Source organism: Glycine max, chromosome 16 (assembly GCF_000004515.6).
Source record: "Glycine max cultivar Williams 82 chromosome 16, Glycine_max_v4.0, whole genome shotgun sequence".
Taxonomy (NCBI): Eukaryota; Viridiplantae; Streptophyta; class Magnoliopsida; order Fabales; family Fabaceae; genus Glycine; species Glycine max.
Genome location: NC_038252.2, coordinates 37,878,176 through 37,901,477, shown reverse-complemented (window position 1 = coordinate 37,901,477; position 23,302 = coordinate 37,878,176). Strand labels below are relative to the sequence as shown.

The 23,302-nt window shown below is 33.8% G+C and overlaps 3 protein-coding genes across 4 annotated transcripts; 1 reads left to right on the top strand and 2 right to left on the bottom strand.

Moving 5' to 3' along the window:
- Nucleotides 1-101: 101 nt before the first annotated feature.
- CHR3 (chalcone reductase CHR3) lies at nt 102-2,768 on the top strand. The gene is made up of 4 exons (NM_001367004.1): nt 102-505; nt 1,354-1,603; nt 1,690-1,869; nt 2,270-2,768. The coding sequence occupies exons 1-4, from the start codon at nt 189-191 to the stop codon at nt 2,483-2,485; spliced, it is 963 nt and encodes a 320-aa protein (NP_001353933.1). The 5' UTR covers nt 102-188; the 3' UTR covers nt 2,486-2,768.
- A 3,066-nt stretch (nt 2,769-5,834) lies between these two features.
- LOC100787675 (uncharacterized protein At1g24485) lies at nt 5,835-9,601 on the bottom strand. Its single transcript, XM_003549146.3, has 7 exons — nt 8,946-9,601; nt 7,583-8,055; nt 6,883-7,015; nt 6,710-6,778; nt 6,532-6,603; nt 6,370-6,438; nt 5,835-6,265 (listed from the first exon to the last, which is right to left on the bottom strand). Exons 1-7 carry the CDS (start codon nt 9,536-9,538, stop codon nt 6,025-6,027), a joined length of 1,650 nt encoding a protein of 549 aa, XP_003549194.1. The 5' UTR covers nt 9,539-9,601; the 3' UTR covers nt 5,835-6,024.
- Nucleotides 9,602-12,630: 3,029 nt separating this feature from the next.
- On the bottom strand, nt 12,631-22,400 carry LOC100786596 (nuclear exosome regulator NRDE2). Of its 2 annotated transcripts, none has more exons than XM_006599666.4 (10): nt 21,780-22,400; nt 20,197-20,974; nt 18,919-19,546; nt 18,591-18,762; nt 17,910-18,261; nt 17,036-17,146; nt 15,607-15,958; nt 14,257-14,482; nt 13,151-13,372; nt 12,631-12,941 (listed from the first exon to the last, which is right to left on the bottom strand). In XM_006599666.4, exons 1-10 carry the CDS (start codon nt 22,313-22,315, stop codon nt 12,797-12,799), a joined length of 3,522 nt encoding a protein of 1,173 aa, XP_006599729.1. In that variant the 5' UTR covers nt 22,316-22,400; the 3' UTR covers nt 12,631-12,796. The 2 variants fall into 2 exon arrangements, with proteins under 2 accessions (XP_006599729.1, XP_003549192.1); XM_003549144.5 differs by having other exon boundaries at nt 18,919-19,543; nt 21,780-22,399.
- Nucleotides 22,401-23,302: the final 902 nt, after the last annotated feature.

Here is a 23,302-nt window from a genome sequence, read left to right as displayed (position 1 = left end):
TTGTGTCCAAGCCTCAAAACAAAAATGCGAAGGGGGAAAATTCAGTTAATTTGGCAGATATTAATCCATGTTTCTAGTTTTCTACGTAGGCATAGCATAACGTGTGAATACAAACAATTGACTTACTAGATAAAACTTCCATATATACTAACAACATTCAACACGTATCAGCAGACCCAAAAGAAGATATGGAAGCAAAGAAAATCCCAGAAGTGATACTAAACTCAGGGAAAAAGATGCCAGTGATAGGCCTAGGAACCGCATCAATTCCTCTTCCATCACATGAAGCTCTCACCTCCATCCTTATTGATGCCTTTGAGGTTGGCTACAGACACTTTGATACTGCTTCTCTGTATGAAAGTGAGGAGTCTCTAGGCAAAGCTGTGGCAAAGGCCTTAGAGCTAGGCCTCATAAATAGCAGAGAGGAATTATTCATCACATCAAAACTATGGTCCACTGATGCTCATCCTGACCTTGTTGTTCCAGCTCTTAAGACCTCCCTGCAGTAAGTATATATCATGTTTAATTACTCATTTGGTCCTTATTTTTTTTTTTGGAAGGCAAATATAGTATTATTATTAAAACTATTCAGTACCAGAGGTACTTAAGAAAGTATTACAAGACACCTATGGTGCCACCTTCCAAAAGCAGAACCCAACAAACATAATCCCAAACAAGCCCCTACCAAGAAGGAAATACAAAAATTAGCCAAATGACTCCTGTAGATTAGTAGACCAGTGATTAAATTGGGTATTGAAGCCTTTGTCTCTAGCTTTTAACCAGGACCAGGCAAGGAAAAGAGCCTCATCGATCACTCTATGAGGATCAAAAAGGGTCCCCTTGAAAAGCAAGGAATTCCTGTGCTGCCAAATGGTAAGGGTTAAAGCTATCCACCACCCACACACCCTGCTGTACTTACTCCCTGCACCAAATCCATTACAGAATTGGATAAAATGACTGACAGGGTCAGCTGAGAGAGCACCAATAGCCCGGATCCATTTCATGGATTCCCCCCACATTCCCCTTGTCATTTGGTCCTTATATTTGTACAATCTCTATGTTTTACCCCCTACACCTAAAAACTACTCGTTTTAGTCCCTACACATACACTTTTTAATTCGTTTTAATCCCTGATGTTCAAAATTATAAGAACTTAAACAAATTATAAGAAGATTTTAATTCGTTTTAAAAAGTATATGTATGATTGATCACATCAAATGTGTAGGGACTAAAACGTAAAGATTATGCAGGTATAGGAACCAAATGAGTAATTAAATCTATTTTGTATCTATTCTATACTTTGTTTCTCTGGTTGCATCCTATGTAATTATAAGTTTCCTCAAAACTGTTTAGGAAGTTGGGATTGGAGTATGTAGATCTCTATTTGATTCATTGGCCAGTGAGGCTGAAACCTGAAGCCAAAGGGTACCATAATATATTAAAGGAGAATGTGCTTCCCTCCTTTGACATGAAAGGAATATGGGAGGCTATGGAAGAGTGTTACAGATTGGGCTTAGCCAAGTCTATTGGTGTTAGCAACTTCGGCATCAAAAAGCTAAGCCAGCTCCTGGAAAATGCAACCATCCCTCCTGCTGTCAATCAGGTATGAAGTTTTAGCAATTGCATGCAGGTTGATATTTACGCAGCAATGAAACACTTGGCGGTGTTGATTCCTTCCATTGGTTTTAGGTGGAAATGAGCCCAGCATGGCAGCAGGGGAAACTCAAAGAATTCTGCAAGCAGAAAGGAATTCATGTGAGTGCATGGTCACCACTAGGAGCTTACAAAAGTGCTCAAGGTACAAATGCAGTTATGGAGAGCCCAATCCTTAAGGAAATTGCTTGTGAACGACAGAAGAGCATGGCTCAGGTGCTCTTAGTATCTCAGTCTTAAATCATCATCCATTACAACTCTACTTTTTTTTACCATGAATTTCAAAATCTATAACAAAATATAATGGCAATAAGATCTTCTAGTCTCTACTCTTTTTTTCATGTCTTTAGCCAAGTACATATTTGAAGTGTAACATTTCTTTATTTCTACCATTCAATAAAAATAAACTGAGGTGTATGCTCAACCTTGACCATTTAGAACAAGTTTCAGCAGCACTATCCAATAACTTTAACTTGAATGAGAGTAGTATTTATGGGTGTGTAAGTTTGTGCTAGCATGGTTACTCAACTCAAGATATAAATATATTTTTTTATAGTTGATGGTTCAAAAGAAAACTATAAGTATATTTGCAATGGGCAATGTCATTGTCATGCAGATTGCACTAAGATGGATATATGAGCAAGGGGCAATTGCAATTGTGAAAAGCTTCAACAAGGAGAGGATGAAACAAAACCTTGACATATTTGACTGGGAACTGAGCCAAGAGGAATCACAGAAATTCAGCCAGATTCCGCAGCGTAGGATGTATCGCGGAATAACTTTTGTATCAGAAAATGGGCCTTACAAGACCTTGGAAGAGCTTTGGGATTGAGATTCCTGAAATCATTCCTAATAGCAGCAAAATGTCATATAAGGCTGTGTTTGGTTTAAGATGGGAGGAGGGAACTAGGAGAGAAATTTTGTACTTTTCATGTGGAACTCACATCTTTTACACTTTAATAAAACAAAAAAAATCTTCTATTTCTATCCTCTAAACCAAACACACCCTAAATGTGTATCTCTATATTTACGTATGCAACCCATGGCATGGATTCATCAATGTTGCCGGGCCATTTAAAGGAATAAGATGGATAGAAAAAGAATTCCTGGCATTTTAATAAAAACTCACTTTATATTCTTCCCTTGTTCTTAAAATTTCACACACACACGTGATACTTCTAGATCTCCAAGACAGTTTATTGCTTCATCGATCAAAATTAGCCTAACAACAAAATTAGGCTAATGCTTCATCGAACAAACCCTCTCTACAAAGTCTATCGATCATAACAGTATACAACGGGACATCAAGTTGATAGCCTTTAATCAAGAGATCCTGAAAAACCTCTTGTGCATTGTTGAGGACTACCTTCATTCTCATCATGCATCCTTAAGCCTTTCACCTTTACACAGCCCATCAATAAATATTGTATATGTGTAATATATTTGGCTGAATTCCCTGGTCTTCAGTTTTATTGAATAATGCAGTTGCTCTATCAAGATGACAATTTTTGCACAAAGCATCAAATAAGGAATTGTAAGTGATTATATTGTCATGTAGACCTCTAAAAACTTTATTTGTATTTTTAGTCCCTATAAGTATTTTTAATCATTTTTAGTGTGACATTTATTTTTATTCATCAATTTTAGCCCCAGAGACTTGGAGAGGAACTAAACCTAAAAAAAATAAGTTACCAATTTTTATGGCCAAAAAAAATTACAAGGGCTAAAAATAAAAATATAATATTTTGTAGAAACTTAAAATTTAATTAACCTTCTAAACAATCGTGACAGTGTACCAATCAAACTCTTAACAGACAAATAGCGTATCAATACTAAAGAATTTTTTACAGTTTGATGCATCATCAATTAACAATGTGTTAATCATAAGTTACCAATTTTTATTTCAAAGTATATTTACAGGTACATTCATGTTCAGATCCATGATGGCACCATAAATTTACTGGTTATTCCACAATTGTATCGATTCTGACAAGCTACACACATGCATGTAAAAATACTGCAAAATTACTATAATTTTCTACTGAATGCCCTGTGAAATGAAGACAAAAGCTCTAGTAGACTTGGGAGCACAAAATGCCTACACACCGCCACACTTAATGGATCCATAAATGTGGTGATAGACAAAGAGCAAAGAAGCACGGAATCCAACAGTTCCAAGCAATAAGAAGAGAGCATAGCATAAACAGGCCACGTATCCAAAGAAAAATGAGGTCTGCATGAATCCAAAAATCCCTCAAATAATTTCACACAATTATATCAAAATCATGGGTCAAAACATTAAAAATATCAAGAGCACTAAAGTTTATCAATCAATTTTTATCAGAACATCAATTGGTACGTAAAAGATGATAATATTGTATTTATAATTGTAAACAAAAAATTATAATTTAATAAACATCTCAAAATAAATCAATTTAATCTTCTAAGGATCCCTAAACTTGTTCATTCTAACTCTAATTGCGATAAACTCATCTCTTACCTCTAAACGGGCTCAAGTGTGTATTGTGATAGCACTAGCGATTTCCTAAAATTCCTCAAGTTTCTCTAACGGATAGGATTTCAAACATTAGAGAGAAAGAGAACGGATTGAAGCCTTCATTCCATGGTCGTACCTGCGATGCATCTTTCTCCCCCCATAGAGATTATTTTCAAATCCCTAGGGTGAAGACTTGCGGAAATGAGTCGCGAACCGTATATAAAAATTTCACGACAATCTAATGATTAACGAATCTGGGGTCGTAGTAGTTTTACTGAGATAATTTTGGGTTTCTTCAGGAATTGAGTTGGAAACCTGATTCTTAAATTTCACAACGATCCAACAGTGAATTGAGTCTGAAATTGTAATTTTTCTGAAACAGGTTTGGTAGTATGCGGCGGGAAGAGAGAGAGCCTTGGGAGGAGGAGAAGGGAAAATGAGAGAGAAACCACTCTGAATCTCAAAAATGACCTAGCATGACCTAAGATATAACCTGTCATTTACTCTATTTATTTATTTTTTATTATTTTATAAAAAGAAACTTTATTTTATTTCTCATCAAATCAATAAATCAAATATATTTTTTCTTCAAATCATTATTTCAATACAACTATTTCTCTTTATTTATTTAATTACAAAAGTCTCATCATTTTTTTAAAAAACTCTTTATTTTAGATTAAAAAAACATTTTTAATTTAATTCATAAAAAATAGGATGTTACAATTTTTTGTTCTCCGTGCTTTTACAATTATACATATTTTCTTGTTCATATATATAGTACTTGATGAAAATGTTGCAATATATATGAATTTTGAAAACTTTAAAACTGATCTTATGCACAAGGCAACAGAGCATATCTCTGCAAAACCAAGATAGTTCTCGCAGCTAATACATATTTTTACATGTATAAAATGTTTCATGCAAATAATGAACTAACAAATCTTGAAATTTGAGAAGTTTAAATTAATCACAAAGTTTTAATACGGTAAAACAAAATAACACACTGGCTATATCCTGTGTTTTCTCTAAAATACCACAATCAACTTGAGCTTGATTGAGAACAGGTACAGGATATGTACAATTGGTTGGTTACTAGAAAACAACTCAATCAACTAATCATATAATTTCAAAAGCATTAATAGCCATTTGTGCCTAGCAGACACATTTAATCCCATATATACAGGCCCAGCTCTAGGGTTGTTTCTAGGGGCGACAACACTAGACACCGTGACTGAAGCAGCCAAAAATAAACTTTAACGTGAGGAGGGAAAAAGAGTTTTCAAGGCTTGCAATTCTTAAATTTAACTTACCCAAACATTAAAGTTTACAAAATTTTAATTTCCTCCAAAAAAAAATTAAATGTCTATCAATATGTAATATTTTTTATTTGTGTGTATTTTTAGTAGATAAAATATTTTGTTATGTAATAAAACATATAATTTTAATGAAATTACATATCTAACTTTTTAATGGAACATATGTTTATATTTTATAATACTTGTATATAAAGAACCCCCATCAATTACTTCATCTTAGGGCCATAAATGTCAGGACCAGCCCAGCATATATAAATATGTTTAATTTTGTTTCACAAGTGGTTAACTATTGTTAGACATTTCAAGAATCTTATAGCATTATTAACCACTTGTGAGACAAATTTGGAATTTACAATAATCAGTACTCGTTATTCAATATGATCATAACTTTCGGCACACTGATCACTTGTAGCATTACATATAGTCATTCAAATACACATGCTAATATACAAATTAAAAGAAATTAGTTGGAAACAAACATTAGAAGACACACACAGTATAAGGCTTGTATGATCATTTCATGAAGATTAAAATAAATATTAAACAAAACTTTCGCATTCATAGAAATTTAATGAAGAGCAGTGGTAGCAAAGTTTGCATAGCTACTATGAATGGTATGTTCAGATCATTAATCTTCAGACTTCCAGCTCCCAAAGGTTCATCCCCAGCATGAAGTTCTGATGGTGGTGACGGAATATTTTGTTCATCACCTGAAAAAGGTTGAGGTGGTGGTGGTGGTGGAATTAGGAAGTCACTGAGAGGCTGACACTTCATTCCCGAGAGGCAATTGTTTGTTGTACTAAAATTAGGAAATGAAAGTAAAAAAATGTACAACAGTATGAAAAGGTTTATATCTATTGTATCTGCTCATTATGAAAAAAGAAGAGAAAAAAATCAACTTACTCAAGCTCAATGTTTTTATTTTGTAGAGATGCGGGTATGGTACCATTGAACCTATTGTAAGACAAATTCCTGCCCAAAGAATTGGAAAAAATTTCAATGCATAGAACTCAAAGCATGTGTTGCATTTGTTGAAACAGCAATGTATATAAGAATGAAGCTTACAGTGTCTTGAGGTTAGGCAGGAGACCAAGGAAATCAAGAATGGGGCCTTCCATGGTATTGTTGTGAAAATCACTGCAATTCAGAGAAGTTTAATTTATCAATTAATTAGAAAGCGATTCTTTGATCATCTCAGAACAGATGGAATAAATCATGCTTCTGAGTTTTATAAGTATCTCACATGGTTTCGAGTGCATTCATGGAACTGAAATCCGGAAGTGTGCCTCGCAGTTCATAACCACTAAGATACCTACGTTTTTCAATCATATATACATAAAAATAAAAATAAAAATTAGCAGCGAGTGTACATAATTTCAAAACATTATTTGGAAGAAATTAATGATATCAACTTACAATGCAATTACTCGAGGTTTGACATCAGTGGTGCATTGTATCCAATCCCAGTTGTACGGATATGGTAGACAAGGGTCTCCACTCCACTCCACAAGCACTTCAAATGCCAACTGCAGTTGTAACAAACCTTCCACTAAGTTGACAAAAGAAAACACAAAGGCAAAAGTGTAAGTACTATGTTAATAGAAAAGAAAAAGAAATCAAGTCAACTTTTAGAACTTTTATATCTATCTATCTATCTATATAGGAGGCACATGCAGTGACGGATTCAAGATCCTGAGTCAGTGGGTGTAAATTATAAAAAATAAAATCAGTGGATTCAATTATATAAATATAAATAAAATAAAATATAAAAATATAAGATTTTATTTACAAAATTAGTGAGTTTTAAAAAATGAGGGGGTGTAAGTGCACACCCTCGAACCAATGTAGGTTCGCCACTGGACACATGAAGTGAAAGCTCTTTTTATTGTGTGAGATGAAAATTATAAATTTGATCCAGTCAAACAACTATGCATGGAGTAAAAGTTAGTTAGTAGTCATGTACATTTTTCTTTTAATATTAATTATTTTAATTTATATTTGTAGTTCTCAACTTCTCATTTATCATATTAGGAAGACTTATCATTTGATACACTCTCTATCTCTCCCTATATATATATATATATCAATATTTTGATGGCAATATAAACACACTTACCATCTCTGCTATCAGTTCCTGCAGTTAATGTGTCACTTAATGTATAAACTTCAACAGCATTGATTATAGGAGGAAGGGTGGAAGTTTCTGAAGCCTGCAAAACAAACGAAGTCTCTGCTGAAGCTGTCATGTTGGTGATGTACACTTCTTTCACGCTTCCAAAAGGAGGAACTATTGGACTTAAAAAGGGCTTGTTGTCTATGTACATCTGAATGGATCTTTTGCCAACTGCACTTTTCATCACTTCTGAGAAGTAAGCAGTGATGTAAATAGGAAGTTCCTTTGTAGGAAGCCTATTGATGAACTGCATGTATTGTCTAGTGCTTGAGGAAACAATAGAATTTTCAAGTGCAGCTTCTGGTGGATGATCTTCTGCTGTACTAATGTCTATGCCAGATGCCTCACTCTTGACTTCAGAAAGCCCTATGCCATCAGCTGGCGTCCATATTCGATCAAAAACATCATCTGGGTACCTAGCATATTCCGGTTGATGCAACAATAACAACGTCAAGCACCAAATAAATGGACATTCATGTATAGTTTTTTTTATTCATAGGAATCGAAAACAATATCAAAGAATTTACAATAATTCATTTATCATACTCAATCAACTGAATTAGATCTCCTTATACATTCATGTATGATCTAATAGATTTTTATTTTTGAAAATATACTATACAACAAATTAAAGTTATACATCCAAATATCATTTAATTTAAATACATCCAAATAGGGTTGAGCTTTTATGTTGTTGTGCAATCACAAATTATTAAAAATGATAGATTTATTGACTTTTATAACTAATAATTACCTTAGCAGTCATAATTAACTTGATTTGTATTAGTTAATAATATAAAAATATTTATATACTACCTGAAAATCAATTAAACTAATTTTTGGACTTATTTTATCTCATAAGAAAAAATTTCAACTCGATAATTAAAATGTTAAACTAAAGTTTAATTACTCATTTGATTCTATAGTTACAAAAATTTTGGCCTTTGATTCCTATACTTAAAAACATCTCATACATATTAGTCCTTAAACATACGATTTTTAATACTTAGTAGTTCTTATTCTAGGGACAAAAAGGGATTAAAATGATTTGTGTAAAGACTAAAGGGATTAAAATGGTATGTGCTGCAAAGGGACTTTTTAAGTATATAGATTAAAGGAATTTTTTTTAGCCACATACCAAATGAGTAATTAAACTTGCTAGTTTGAAATAAGGGAATCCTTAATTCCTTGTATATACTATACAGAGAGTGGGAAATTCAAATTTTGAGTTTAAATACCATAATATATACTTCTAAAATCCAATTTTGAGAAAGGGTGAGTATATTAGCATTGTAATTCCGAATACCTTATAGTCTGATTTCCACCAGAAGCATATCTCCATTTCAAAATCAATGCGTGATTGGAATCAACATGACTATACATTTTGGGGTCCAAGCTGCGCACTTCAAGGGATGATATGAAGGGAAACTGGTTAGGCCTTGTTTGAGCAACACATATGCTGGTGAAGTTTCCCTTTGTTACATATATTGCTTCATAATCAACATAATAATAATAACTTGATGTATTGACTGTAGCCCAGTAGTTACCATCAAACTGAAGATCAAACACGGGTGGAGAGAATTTGTCGTCGTAATTGCCATAGTAAAAGCTTGCTCTGGTAAGAATTTTTTCTCCTTTTCCAACTCTGATGGAATAGCAATTCTTCTTTCTATTTGTGAACACCCTCAGAGTGCTCAATGGGTTAGAACCCAAATAGACCTGATGAGATTCTCCATGTTGAATGTAGTCATCATCTCCAATCCATCTTATATTGTTTTTATCAATGGAAGATTCTGAGGATCCACAATCAATACTTACAAACACTGTGAGAGAAGGTTTTGAGAATAATAGCACCAAAAGTGCTATTGCTAAAACAAAACTTATTGGAGGGCTTGTCATGGTGGATATGGTTTTGAAAAGGTTTATGAAAGGAGAAGTTGATAACTAGGTGGAGTTTTTTGTTTAGCCCAAGCTTGTTTTGGCTATATATAATGATTCCATCATAGCTTCGTTACTCATACTGATATATATGCATATAGTTGACCAGCCAGCAAACTTTGTTATGATAATTATTCATTATGCAACTGTTGATTGGGTTTGCACTTAATGGTATTTTTTTATGCATGTATATATGTTGTGTCTTCATATTAATTTGACTTTGGATTTAGATATTATGGGTTAGCATTTAGGCATGAACATCTTCAAAGTGACTTATATTTGATGAGTCAAGATGTGCAATGCAATGTATAATGTTGGAAGAAAAGCTAGTAAGAGACAACTTTATCATATAATGTTTTTAATTGTCAACTTTTCGATGACTCTCATATTACGAATACTTCACTTAACATCCTTATTATTTAGAACCATACCCGTCAAAACTCTATATATGTGGATAATCTTTTTCATGTCAAGTACACTTAATTGTTTAGTTCTTAAGTAATAGACTACCAAAAAGTATATGTATCTTATAGGTATAGGTAGTATCAATTAATTTCTTCAAGTTATTATAATCTCATACTTATAAAATCTTTGAATTCCTCTCATTTCAGTATGATTCGTTCGAGGTGTTACTTATCACTTGATAAAAACAAGAAAAAAAATATCTTTAGTTCTTATAATTTATGAAATTTATAATTTTAGTTCATGTAATTTTAAATTATTTCTTACGCGTTTGTCCTGAGGGACTAAAAATACTGATTAATAAAAGTTCAGAAATCAAAATATTCGATGTTGAAGTATAAAAACTACAATAAAATTTTTTTACAAACTATAGAGACTAAAACATAAATTTTTCCTAAAAACATATTTGATTTAATGGCCATAAATATAGTAAAAGACTACAAGTAGTTTATCATCAAAGAAAATATGTTGGAATGGTAATTTATAAACACCTTAACAATGCAAACATTTAATTGGCACTATATTTTCATTAATAATAGTTTATCATCAAAGAAAAAATGTTTGTTGTAATCCTCATTTATAAACACCTCAACAATGCAAACACTCAAGCATGGTTTATTAATTATAGTTTCATTTAATTATGCAAGTCTTTCCCATAGCTTCAAATCTATCCAGATGTGCGAGTTGCATCCCTGTTATTAAACCTTAAAACATAAATGAATAAACTAAATACCCAATGCTTATGTTTAGCACCATAGAGTTGACTTCAAGCGGAATTTATGGCTTAACATTTGCTTACAAGCATTCACCGGCAATAATCAAACACTACTTATTTTTGTATGTTATTTAATCTTATCATACGATTTAAAACCCATGAACGTGAGATCCCATAATCAGAACTCACCCGTTAGGCAGAATATGGCTTAATTGAACAAAGATTTTGTCAGAATTTTCAACAGAAAATATTTGTCATAAGGTGTAAAATGTGATGCGAGTAAAAATAATAAAACTTTTCCTACCAAAATGATGAAAGGATCAAAGGACTAAGTCAGAAATAGAGAGATCAAGGAATTGAAAAAAGAGGTCAAATTATATGTCACATCGTATTACGAGAATACTACGGTTTTGTTAGCTGTTTTTGCAAGTCAACAACAAGATTACATTAAACTATTTACTTTATCTGATGATTTTATGCCAATCTCATGGTATTGAAAACAAGATGGTCATGTTCTCCCTCTCTCAGAGAAATTCTTTTGTAGTCATGTATGTTATATATCTAACTCATTTTAACCATACTTGATAAGTGTTAGTATATTTAATTTTTAAATAAATTTACTAACATACCTAATTTTTTTAGAAAAAAAATATATTAAAATTACATCCTAAGTGTATTTTAAGAAAACCAAAGTTATAATTTGTTAAATATTTTTCTAAAAACAATATATTAGCAAACTCTACAAGAATTTATTAACACATGCACTTTCTCTTAAAAGAGGTTTTTTTTAGCAAGTTATAATCTTGATGAATTTTAAGAAATTGAAGTTATAACTTGATAAAATACTTCTTTGTAAAAAAAAATAAGTATATATTAGTAATTTCGTTTTCTGAAAATAAAAAGCATATTTCTAACACCAAATATAATCAATAATGTTGTATAAGTTTAATGTTGAATGAAATAATTAATTATTATTGACAATGTCTATCTTAGACTTTTTTTTTCCTCCCTTATCAGTTTATTTTAAAATGTTATTGTTAATTTTTAATTCTTGTCCCCAACAAGGAGTTTTACACGTGTCATCTTTAGTTGTATGATGAAGATATAATTGAACTTATTACTCTTCATATCAAGGAGACTACATTCTTCCACATAAAGCACCTTCCACCTGATCATATTGGTAGATTTAAGAAATAAATGCATAAAATAATTGTTTTTTCTTTTGCTGAAGACATAAAATAGATAATAGTCTGTGTATTGAAAATTATTCAGTTTATTTTAGTTTTAGTTCATTTTTTTTAATTCCTTGTCACTGGCCATTCAATCATTTTGTAATCATTGTATTAACGAATAATTAAAGAAACTGTTGCCTAACCCTAAGAATACGTGACTTGCATTATATGTGCATGTACAAAAATTGATTTATTATTTATTTATAATAATCTTTGAATGAATATATTACGCTGTCATATTAACACTTTAGTAGCATTATTTTTGTCATGCCAACATTTTCTATCTCCCTTTCATATTTCAATCAAACAAATTTCTTTTCATATCATCACATCACACTCTATTTGAAAACAATCTCATTCCAGCCTTAAACCATCTATCATGAATTATGACATGATGCACTAATGTAAGCATATGTGCGTGTAGTGTTGCCTTCTTTTATTCAGTGTTACTACTACTGGTCACCAACTTCGTATTTTTTACTGATGTACAATTTGAAGGAAGTCTAAGCCAACCCTAACACTTGCTAGTACCTCCTACTATTCAGTATCCTTCTCTCAATTTCTATTGAATAAATTTCATTCTTGTAAAAGCGAGTCTCTTATAAATTTTAATTAATTTGCAGTAATCATACTAATCGAAAAGATGAGTGACAAAATTTCTATATCAAGAATCTTTTTTCTCACAAAGGGTATATGGAAGCACAATATACATCATGTAACTATCTTACATACAAGTCCAATACTATGAGTACTGCATCATGGACCTGTCTTACATACAGTCGGATTCTAGCAGTAGTGGGAGGGCGAATGTCACGACTGTTGCAAAAGGATCTCATAAATGTCAGTTCTCAAATTCAGTTCCTTATCACGCATGACTTCCTGTAGATCAGATAGCTCTTTTGCAGTAAGGACAGAGTTCAGCTTGAGAAAGCCATCCAACCATAGCCTTTTTGACCTGGTATGCGTAAGATTAGTAATGACCATAATGATGATGATAATAATAATAATAATATAATAACAATAGGTGAGGGAACATTTTTGTGAGAATTAGAACTAGAAATCAAAGCCCCATCACATCCATAAATAAATTGTTTTCAGCCTCGACTGTGGCAAAATCAATTTACTAAGAAAATATCATTCAGTTATTTAAAACATAGGTCTCACCAGGGGCAGGAATGGATAGCCCGGAAGAAAGCACGTCGAGCTGCAGAAGGATCATGTGCAATTTCCATCTCAAACATAATATAGCAACGCCACAGCAAAACTGAGCTGCAAAGCTTGTCGTTAGCCAATGCCTTTTCGAACAATCCACGGATTCTGTGGTGTGAACCACCTTTAAATATTTCGTATGACAACGCAAAAAGCCAGAGAACTACAGATGGTTTCCTGCAAAATTATTGCTAAGTTTATATTAGAGAAAATTTGCATAAACCAACTAGAACATTTGAAATTACCATACATGTCCTTGTGCAGAAACAAAAAACACGTGAAACTGTAATAGTAATAAAAAAGGAAATATGCGTCCTTAAATAAGAGGATATAAAATACAATATTTATTTCATAAAAGAAGAGATTTGTATATCCGTAGAACAAAGAAAATATTACTGCCATTAAAAGAGAAGGAGAAACAGATGACTTAGAACCTAAAACAAGGGGAGAGGGGAAGAAAAGCTGTAACAGATAGGGGTCAATTAATTTCAGAAACAGAACTTCTTATTTATGAAGCTACGACATTTCATTTCTCTTCTTGATGTGCAAAACCTTCGAGAGTTTTCACTCCACTTGCACTTTTTGCAACATCACGGTAATGCTTTGAAGGAAAAAACAAAAAAATTATTATTGAACCTTATTTCTCATTTTCATCAAATGTTGGGAAGAGATAGCAGACTGCCTTAGAAGGGGCTCCACTTCCTTTGGGATCAAAACAAAATATGACAGAAAAAAAGCTTCACTAGTTCACTTTATTTTTCCCATCAAGATCCTAAAATAGTTCTTGAAGCAGATGTCATTTTATTATAATTTCGAAACATACATCACACTAGTAACTTTAAACTTGAATTCACTTGTAGGATAAAAGTTACAGATTTTCATCAATGGTCTACATCTTCCCTGAGAAATGAGAATCAACTTGTTCTTGTTGACCCTGGTAAGAAACCATTTTAAAATCTTTCAAGTTTAAACTCTTCCATTATTATTTTGTCTTGAAATTTCTGTCTAATCAAACCATGACATTCTGACAAAATCAGAAGCTATATGGACAAGGAACGTACTTGTAACTACAGTCATCTAGAATCCGCCGCAATTTATTAGATGTAGTGTAATAATGGCCAACCTCCACCACATCTTTTAGAAGTTCAGGACTAAAGGGATATATCTGGAGGCCATGCAAGATGGACTCCCAAACTTTCATCAGACTTGATTGTCTCTGATGTCTTTGAAGCATCTTTATATAATAATTAAACAAAAATTCAAGCTGATAACCTTGACTTCTTCTTTCTGCAGGTTTGCAAGCATTAGATAGACATCATAAGTACCAAATATGCAGCAACAAAGACTGGTGACAGTACAAACTGCTTCTACAGGAAACAATATCAGAGCATTTCAGTACATGGTATTGTACTTCCTGTGAGTTTGAGCCAATGGAAATTTTATTTATTATATACCATGTTTCAATTGCAATCATGTTAAATTTCTTTCCATCAAAGAACAAAGATACAAAAAACATGCATTGTAAATCTATCCATGTGTCTATAGGTTAACTGAAATAACATGACATTTAGGAGAAATAGGCATGCAACAGTGCATCAAGATACAACAAATATCAATTCCTAGCAGCATCCCTATGGTAGGTGAGCTAACTTATTCCAATTGAAATCATAATTAATGAGATCAATACAAGTTCAAAAACCATGTATACTTCATAACAGTAAAGATTAAATTCCATCAACCACAGATTTATAAACCTGGCTCTTCATAAAACTCAATATACTGAATTTAGCCTATTAATATTATTCATTTGTCACTAAAAAGTTCCTTACAATCCTGCCCTACCAAAATAAATACAAGGGGAGAGAGTGAGCAACCTAAATTTTTCTTACATAAGCTTTACAATAAACAGTATATTCATGATGAAGACTTGGAAGTTTTGGATGCCCGAATAGTAAAATTACAGTTCTCACCAGTTGTCAACAAATGAAAAAGAAGACTGTTGAGGGGAAGATTGGGTAATGTTAAGAAAAAGGCTTAAATATTTTTTTAGTCCTAGCAATTTAGTGCTTTTTACTTTTAGTCCTTGCAAAATTATTTTTTTGTTTTTAGTCCTTGCAAATTATATTTGTTTTGTTTTTCATCCTTATGACGCTTTAGATAACGCTTTTTCCACTGTTCAAAGCACAATCTAAAGTCCTTTAAGGACTAATAACAGAACAAACATAATTTACAAGGACTAGAAACAAAAAATAAAAATTGCAAGGACGAAAAGCAAAAAAGCGCTAAATTGCAAGGACCAAAAATGTATTTAAACATAAGAAAAATTATACCTAGTTGAACTTTAAAATAAAATCACACTTATCTTAAAGGTCTCATGTTTTCTAAAAGATCAATTACTGAAGAGACATAACCTGGAAGCACCATTGAAAAAGCTTGATTCAAAACTTCAATGCCCGCATCCCATCCAGTGGTTAGCTCCTCAAACAATGCAGCAGAACATATTAGAGCTACAGACTGGTCATTTATTATACCACGAACCCAAGATGACCACACTGTTCTCAGTTTTTCTTTAAATCCTTGATGTGCTCTAAGCAGTAGCAAACTTGATGCTTGACTTTTAAATGGGTTGTACTTTGTACCACTTCCTAAGCATGATAATATATGTATTCCACGAGATGAAGATTCACGATCATTAGCAGAGTTATTTGCAAGCTCCACCTCAGCATACCAGAAATATAGAAGAGGAGCATTGGACTGTAGTTCCTACTCCATTAAGGTGGAAGAATGCAATTATGAAAAAGGATAAAACCTCAGGCAAAATTGTGACATAAATGGTATTAAATTTATTTAATTTAAAATAAAGGGCCAGTTAGTTTGTGCTTCTTTTATAGTTTAATTATAACATTTTTTATAAAAACAAATGTATGACAACTAAGTTTAAACACACACGCACAAATAGTTGTGTTAGTACTTTTCTCAAAAGCTAAAATTAATTTCTTCTTAAAAAACTAAAAAAAAAAAACTATCGTATAATCACATTTTTGTTTAAGATCAAACAAACTAACACAAAATCTTAGGGACAACTACACACACATGTAAGTACATATAAGAATGCCAGTCCTATAAATTTTTATGCACACATGAATGTGCCTGTAAATATATGCACAGCATGCTAACTATTTAACTGTTATGTGAAGGTTAGCATCCTCCATATCTTTAATTGGACAATTTACCAACTTTTGTCTCATTTTAGTTCAAACTTCAAAGGAGGGGAAGGGGACCACTTGTTTGGTTAGTAAGGGGAGGGAAGGAAAAATTAGTAAATTACTATTACGCTGTTACAATAGATGAATAAAACCATTAAACATGAGTATTTAAAGTTCAAGTTTTTTCCCTCCCCTCCAAATCCCCCTCTCTCTTTTCCCCTCCAACCAAACACAATGTCAAAAGCAATCATCCATACTTCATGCATATTTTTTTCCTTAAAAAAATGTTAATAAAAAGATAAAAATCAAAAGGAGAAGGAGGTCAGGGAATCCTAAAAAAAATAACAGAACAGAAAACAATCAACAAAAAAAGATAAATTCAATAGAACAAAGTTGCCCAATGCTTCAATATTTGTTAGAGATATCCTATTAAACAGGTCATATGCTTAAAACATACATGCAGAATGCCTAATCTTATATCACAAATCAAGTGTTGTGCCACACAAACCTCCTTAAAAGTACAAATTGTGCTCCAACCAAAGGGTAGCATGTGCTTCAAATTGTCACGCAAAAGAGGTAGCAAAGAAAAATCTCCAAAAATAGAAAGACATTGAAGCAGGAAATCAATACATACCACAGGAAGCGCTTCTACAGATAACAATGCCATGTCAAACACTTTTCTTGCGTGATCAATGTTACCATAAGTAGCCTCTCTTCGTGCATATACACCGCATAGCAACAAATCCTACAATAACCAAAAAACAAAAAGAAATATTATGACAAAGAATAAAGAATAAGATAAATCATAAATAGCATCATGTGCAAATGTTACTCCAACGAAAAATAGTTGTTCAATCATTTCCTAATAAATGAGAGAATAGCAGCAAGCTACCATCTAGTTCTAGCTCTAGCCTTCTAGATACCTCAGCTGTATTTTGAGCTCATGCATAAAAATTGTCTCCATCGGCACCTAGTTCTCTTCTAATTTTTAAAACCTGTACAGCTTCACTATGTTTGCTCTCCATATATACTTATTAGGGGTATCCAATAAGATTATAATTATCTTTTGTCCTACAAGGATTTCTATCCAGTAACTATTATGAAATCTTATCTCGTAAAATCATCCCAACAAACCATAATTATTCCATTTGGCCCTCTCATATCACTCTTTGAGAACCTTCGTAACATTTTAATCATCTGAACAGAAATAAATCATATATTGGAAAGCTTTATGGGGAAAATCATTTTCAATTAAAATTTCAGAAATTTCAGTTAAAACTTGCAAAAAAAATATTTTGGTTACAGAAACATTGAAAGGTGAAATCATTATGATTTCATCTGTAACTTTTATCTGCTTCCAGTTTGATAGTAAATCTAATAAACTAAAATATCAATTTAGATATATCACAATATTTGAATAGTTATAGTTGTAGATAACTAAAGATTTGTTAAAAACATTTATTTATGTTACAGAAAGGAGAAAGAGAGAGAGCAAGGAAAATGAATACCTGTCGATCACTTTTTAGAAGAGATTTTGCTAAAGATCGACATGGTGTAATCATACCATTAGAAGAATTCATTTTTGTAACATAAAGCTCTTCAGAAATAAGAACAGCTTCTTCCAACATATAATTACGTGGGAAAACAGTTAAACAAAGTAAGACAGCATTCCGTATAAATTTCATAATATCAGCATTCCTCGAGAGACTGCCTGATAGGAATTCAAAACTGAAACCAGCAAGACTGTTCTGTTGTTTAGTCAAAACTTCATGGATGCATTTCAACTTCTCCAACATAGAATCTGGCAAATCCTCCAAACTAAGGATATTGTCAGCCCTTGTTGGGCTGTTTGAGCAAAACCTACAGAAGAAAGAAGAGACAAAACAAATGGCATTAATCCACATAGCACAAATAAGTAATAGCCACAAACCACCACAGAAGGACAGACCCATTAAAAGCATTTGTAACTCTAGCAACACACGTGATCATCACATGCATATCCATCGGGTATGAAAAGTAAAATAATCATGTTAATCGACTATTTTGAAACCTTTACGGCACATTGGACTCCTAGCCAATTATTATACTAGAGCACATAGTAATCCTTTCAAGCTTTTAAAAACTGATTCCCTCTTCTAGTACGATATCAAATGGTGTGCACAGAAGGGTATCTACATCAGAAAACTCACAATTGAGACATCTTTCCACCATAGAAGTCTATGAATTGGGACAACAAAGATAGTCGAGCCTCTGTTGTGCTCAGGGAGAACAAGTATTCATTCACATCTTCATACAATACAACTCTCAAGAGTTGTTCATCCTCATCTGTTTTGTCTGCTTCGTTAGCAGGAGAGGTTGTACCTATTCATGGTTAATCAGCACACTTGTATAAGCAGCTTGTTTGTAATGAATAATTGCATTTCAAAGCAATAAAGCAAATTCAAGAAAAGCCTATTACACACACACAATACATTCAGAGAGAAGTATAGTAGTTAATGAAAGGAGAGAAAATCCTACCTGATTTCCCACGAACAGGCATCCACTGATCACAATCTCTAGAAGACTCTTCTTTTGACCATTTGATCCAAGTCAAAGTGTCATTAACTTCACCACCATCCCCATCATTCATATCAATTCCTAGCATCTTCAGCAAATCTTCAGTATCAACTTCTGGCTCAACTTCTGTGTATTCCTCTTCATCTTGAATATCCTCCATAACCACGTCATTCATGGTTTCATGTTCAACATTGGCAATACCCTCATTATCTTTAGACCATGGTTCTGACCAACCAGTCCAACCACCACCTTCATTTTCACGTGAGAGCTCCTCATTCATAACCCGTTGCCTAGTTTCCTCCTCTTTCTCCAACCATGTGGACCAACCAAGAGCCCCTTCTTCCCCAACTCTAGCACCACCACTGTTCCAAAAATGCTCAAACAGTCTGTGTTTACTCTGCTCAGTGAGCAGCAAAGGAGGACAAAATAAACTAAACTCTATTTCAGCCTGAAATAAAGCAGTGGCCAATTCTCTATAACCAGTCTGCCACTCAAATCTGCAAAGACTAAGAAATATATCCACAAGACCAAGTTCTAACTGAACAAATACAGGATCTGGTGAAGAAGGATTGGCAGCTTGAAGAACCTGCTAAAAACAATTTTTTCTTCATTTTTTAGAGCTACTACGGGAACTTCCAAAGTATTCACATGACATGAAATTCATAAGTGAAAAAAGTCATGTAAATGATTTGAAGTTGTTAAGTTCTAACATACATCAACTTTGTGACCTCTGATGTATAAAGTAACTAATTTATACACCTCCAAAGTACAAACAAAAATGGAAATTTAACTTTTTTGTTCATACAGTGCATAGATAAAAATGAAATACATAAGATTTAACTATCAGCCAATTAATTCCCTTGCCTTCCAACCACTTTAAGAGTGTGTTTGGTAGAGGGGGGGAAGGAGAGAAATAGAGAAGAAATAGGGTGGGTCCCACACCTTCAACACTCTACTTTAGTTCAAATATCTCTCCTCTATTTCCATCATCTCAACCAAACACACTCTAAGAGGGAAGAACAAAATTAAAGAAAAGTGGTTGCTCAGCAAACAGGATCCCTCCCTCAGTTTTCTCTCTCCCTATTTATATTATCATGCAACTAAAAAGGGGATCAGATTATTCCCTTTATAGAAAATAACATCACATGTGCAAACAAGAAAATACATTAAAAATAGATGAACAATATTGACTTTTTGCAGACAAAATAAAAAAGTGGATAAAGCATAAAAATTGAGAACCTGCCTAGAGTGCTTGCTGCATGAAGCAGATAGAGCTTCAATTGCATGTGCATACATCTTCCTAACCTCTGAAACCTTAAATCTGGAGAAATTTCTCTGAACAATGTGCAAGAATTCTCTCCATAACTTATAACTTCCAGAGTGTTGCAAAAGTATCTTCTCCCATCTTGCAATTAGCACATCTGAGCTGTCTCTCATTTGATAAGCTTTCAAAAGACAAAGCAATATCTCTTCATTGTCTGGATTAAGCTCAACTGCCTTCTCCAGAATGCTAATCTTCTTTGCAAGAGTTTGCAAGCGAGCACCTTTCTGTCGTTGCATCCCTGCAACCTTATCTTGGAACTCTGCAAAAGCTAACCAAACTTTTTCATCATGGGGGTGTTCCCTAGTTAGTTTGTTGAACTCCCTAGTTTTGTTTAACATTTCATCTTCCCATGATTCTTCAAGTGATGCTGAAGTTTTGGAGACTGAATCACTGTCAACAGCTCCATGAGATGCCCCAGCATCTGATTCTGATAAAGGTATAAACTCATCTTGCATAGTGACAGGAGACAATTTTGGAGCAACAAGATGAATACGCTTAAAGCTCTTATGTCGTTCCAAAGCCATGTATTTTCCAGACCAGTAACGACCAGCACACTTCATTTTAGCATCCAATGCATCGACATCACCATCTCTTTCCAATAGTGAACCACTCCGATTCCACCAATACAAACCTCGAACATGTAGCCCAGACAGTTTCAAGGGATTGTAAGGCTTGTATCGGGCAATATCCATTCTGCATAGTATTAATAAAGAATTGTCATTCATCACAAATGTAACAAAATAATAATAATCAGGAACCCAAATTCGGTATGTAAAGGGAGGGAGGCAGGGTCAACCTATGAATAAGAAGTCAAAGCTCAACAGGAACTAAATTACGTTTTTGGCCCAAGTCACTTTAATCCTTAAATTTCTGAAATCTAAGAGAACAACAATGAAATTGATTGCCTACCTCATTTCTTTCTGTACTCCAACAATTTATTTCACTTTCTGGCTACATTACTAACTCAGAACCTCTATCCAAACTCCCTTGTTAGTCCCCATTGAGATACCACCAAACCGGCTAAATACAATGAAAGCATCAATTCTTAACAGATGCATATAAATGAATACATACCAATTACCAATTGCCAAGCCACTAGTGTCCAACAACAACTGATACAGGAGCAACATATTATTAAGCATTAAAACCAGTCTGTCTCTAAAGTAAACAAAACCAAATACTCATCAAATCCTAAACCCTACACCCTAAACCCCAAACCAGTTTGTCTCTATAGTCAACAAAACAAAAAATATTCATTCCCAGTCATTGTGCATCATGCAGATAAAAAATTCACATACAACACTTCATTTCGATTCTAATTCCCAATAAACTCATCAAGAGCGCTAACAGGACCAAAGTTTGCACCACCATTCAGCACACTCACCAACAAAAACATAACCATTCACAATCCTAACATAATCACTCGCATCGCAAAATTGAAGAGTAACCACTAAATCATTAAATTCAATTTCATTTCAAAGTATTCCATCCAAAATACCTGTAGATGCATCCGAACGCGAGATTATCGCGATCTCCGTGAGAATCAATGTAATAATCCTTGGCAACTTTGGCCTCCGAATCCACCCAAGCTCGAACGCGCGACTTCCTCGAACCGAAAGCGTTGAATCCACCTCTCTCCGCAGACGAATCGCGCTTCCGCTTCTTCCTCTTCTTTCTCTTCTTCCTCTCTCTATCTCTTCCGCCTCCGTCGGATTCGGAAGATTCCAGAATCTCGTACCGAGAAGAAGGGACGGGATTCGCCTGTGCGCGATTTTCGTCCTCGTCGTTGTCGTCTTGTAGCGGTGACTGCATCGTTTCGCGGTTGAGTTGCGAGGCGACGACGTCGTTTATGACGGAGATGTCGGTGGTGAAGCTGGTGTTGCTGAGCCATTGAGGAGTGGAGGAAGTGGTGGTGGTTTGGAGAGAGGAAGAGGCTGTGAGTGGGAACAGAGGGAATAGGGAAGGTTTTGCTTCGTCGGAGGATGGCGCCGCCGCCGCCGAGTTTTCCGCCGGAGACGGTGGTTTTTGCTCCATTTTGGAAAACTGAACGGCCGAGAGACTTGAGGAAATTGATAGTGTACGTAAACGGGAAAGTAAGCTGTGTTACTGGAAATAGGCTAATGGGCCTTGGTCTAGTTTGCGGTGTAGTACAATTTTGTTCCGGCTGATGCTAGGTGCACCCAGCATTCTTGCTGGTGCACCCAGCATTTTTTTGAAAATATCAAAATTACTCCTGCACTTTCTTCGCATTTGTGTTGGGTGTGCGTGAGGATGGTCCGTAAATCGTACGGATCAAATTGATCTGTAAGGTTGATATGGATCAAGTTGATCCGTATGTTAATATTAAGCATACGGATCAAGTTGATATGTAAAAGACTTACAGATCAAGTTGATTCGTAAGTCTTTTACGGATCAACTTAAATAAAAAGACATACGGATCAGGAGTATTTAAATCTTTTTCCCTTAAGTGCTGGATGCACCAGCAATAATGCTAGGTGCACCTAGCATCAGCCTTTTCTTCCGAATGTTGCTAGTTCTAAGTCATGAGTCCTAAATCGAGAGATAACATAACAAAATTTGTAGTCGTAAGTCCTAACCAAAGGTGTGTCATACAGCTTATTAGCCTATACTCCAGGCTTAATGTACTGAGACAGGAAATAAAAGAAAATGTTCTCTGTGATTACAGCGAAAAGGGAAACACTATTATTACGTTCAAAGGAAAAGAAATGAAGTTCCCCCAAACAAAAATGGTACATGACCATCATGGATTAATTATTTAATTTAATAGAGATGGTTAGATAGATAAGTTTCAAAATCAACGGGGAAGATTAGTTGCATTTATCCTGGTATAGACGGTGGAGATTAATCTGCTAGGGAATTGTTTTTTCACTCTATTATTTTAGTTACACTACCTTTTTTTTCCATCATTCCTATAAAGTTAATTCCTAGCAGGTATTAAAAAAAATTAAAATTAAATTTCCAAAAACATGGGATAAAAAAAACATTTCTCTTTGAACTATA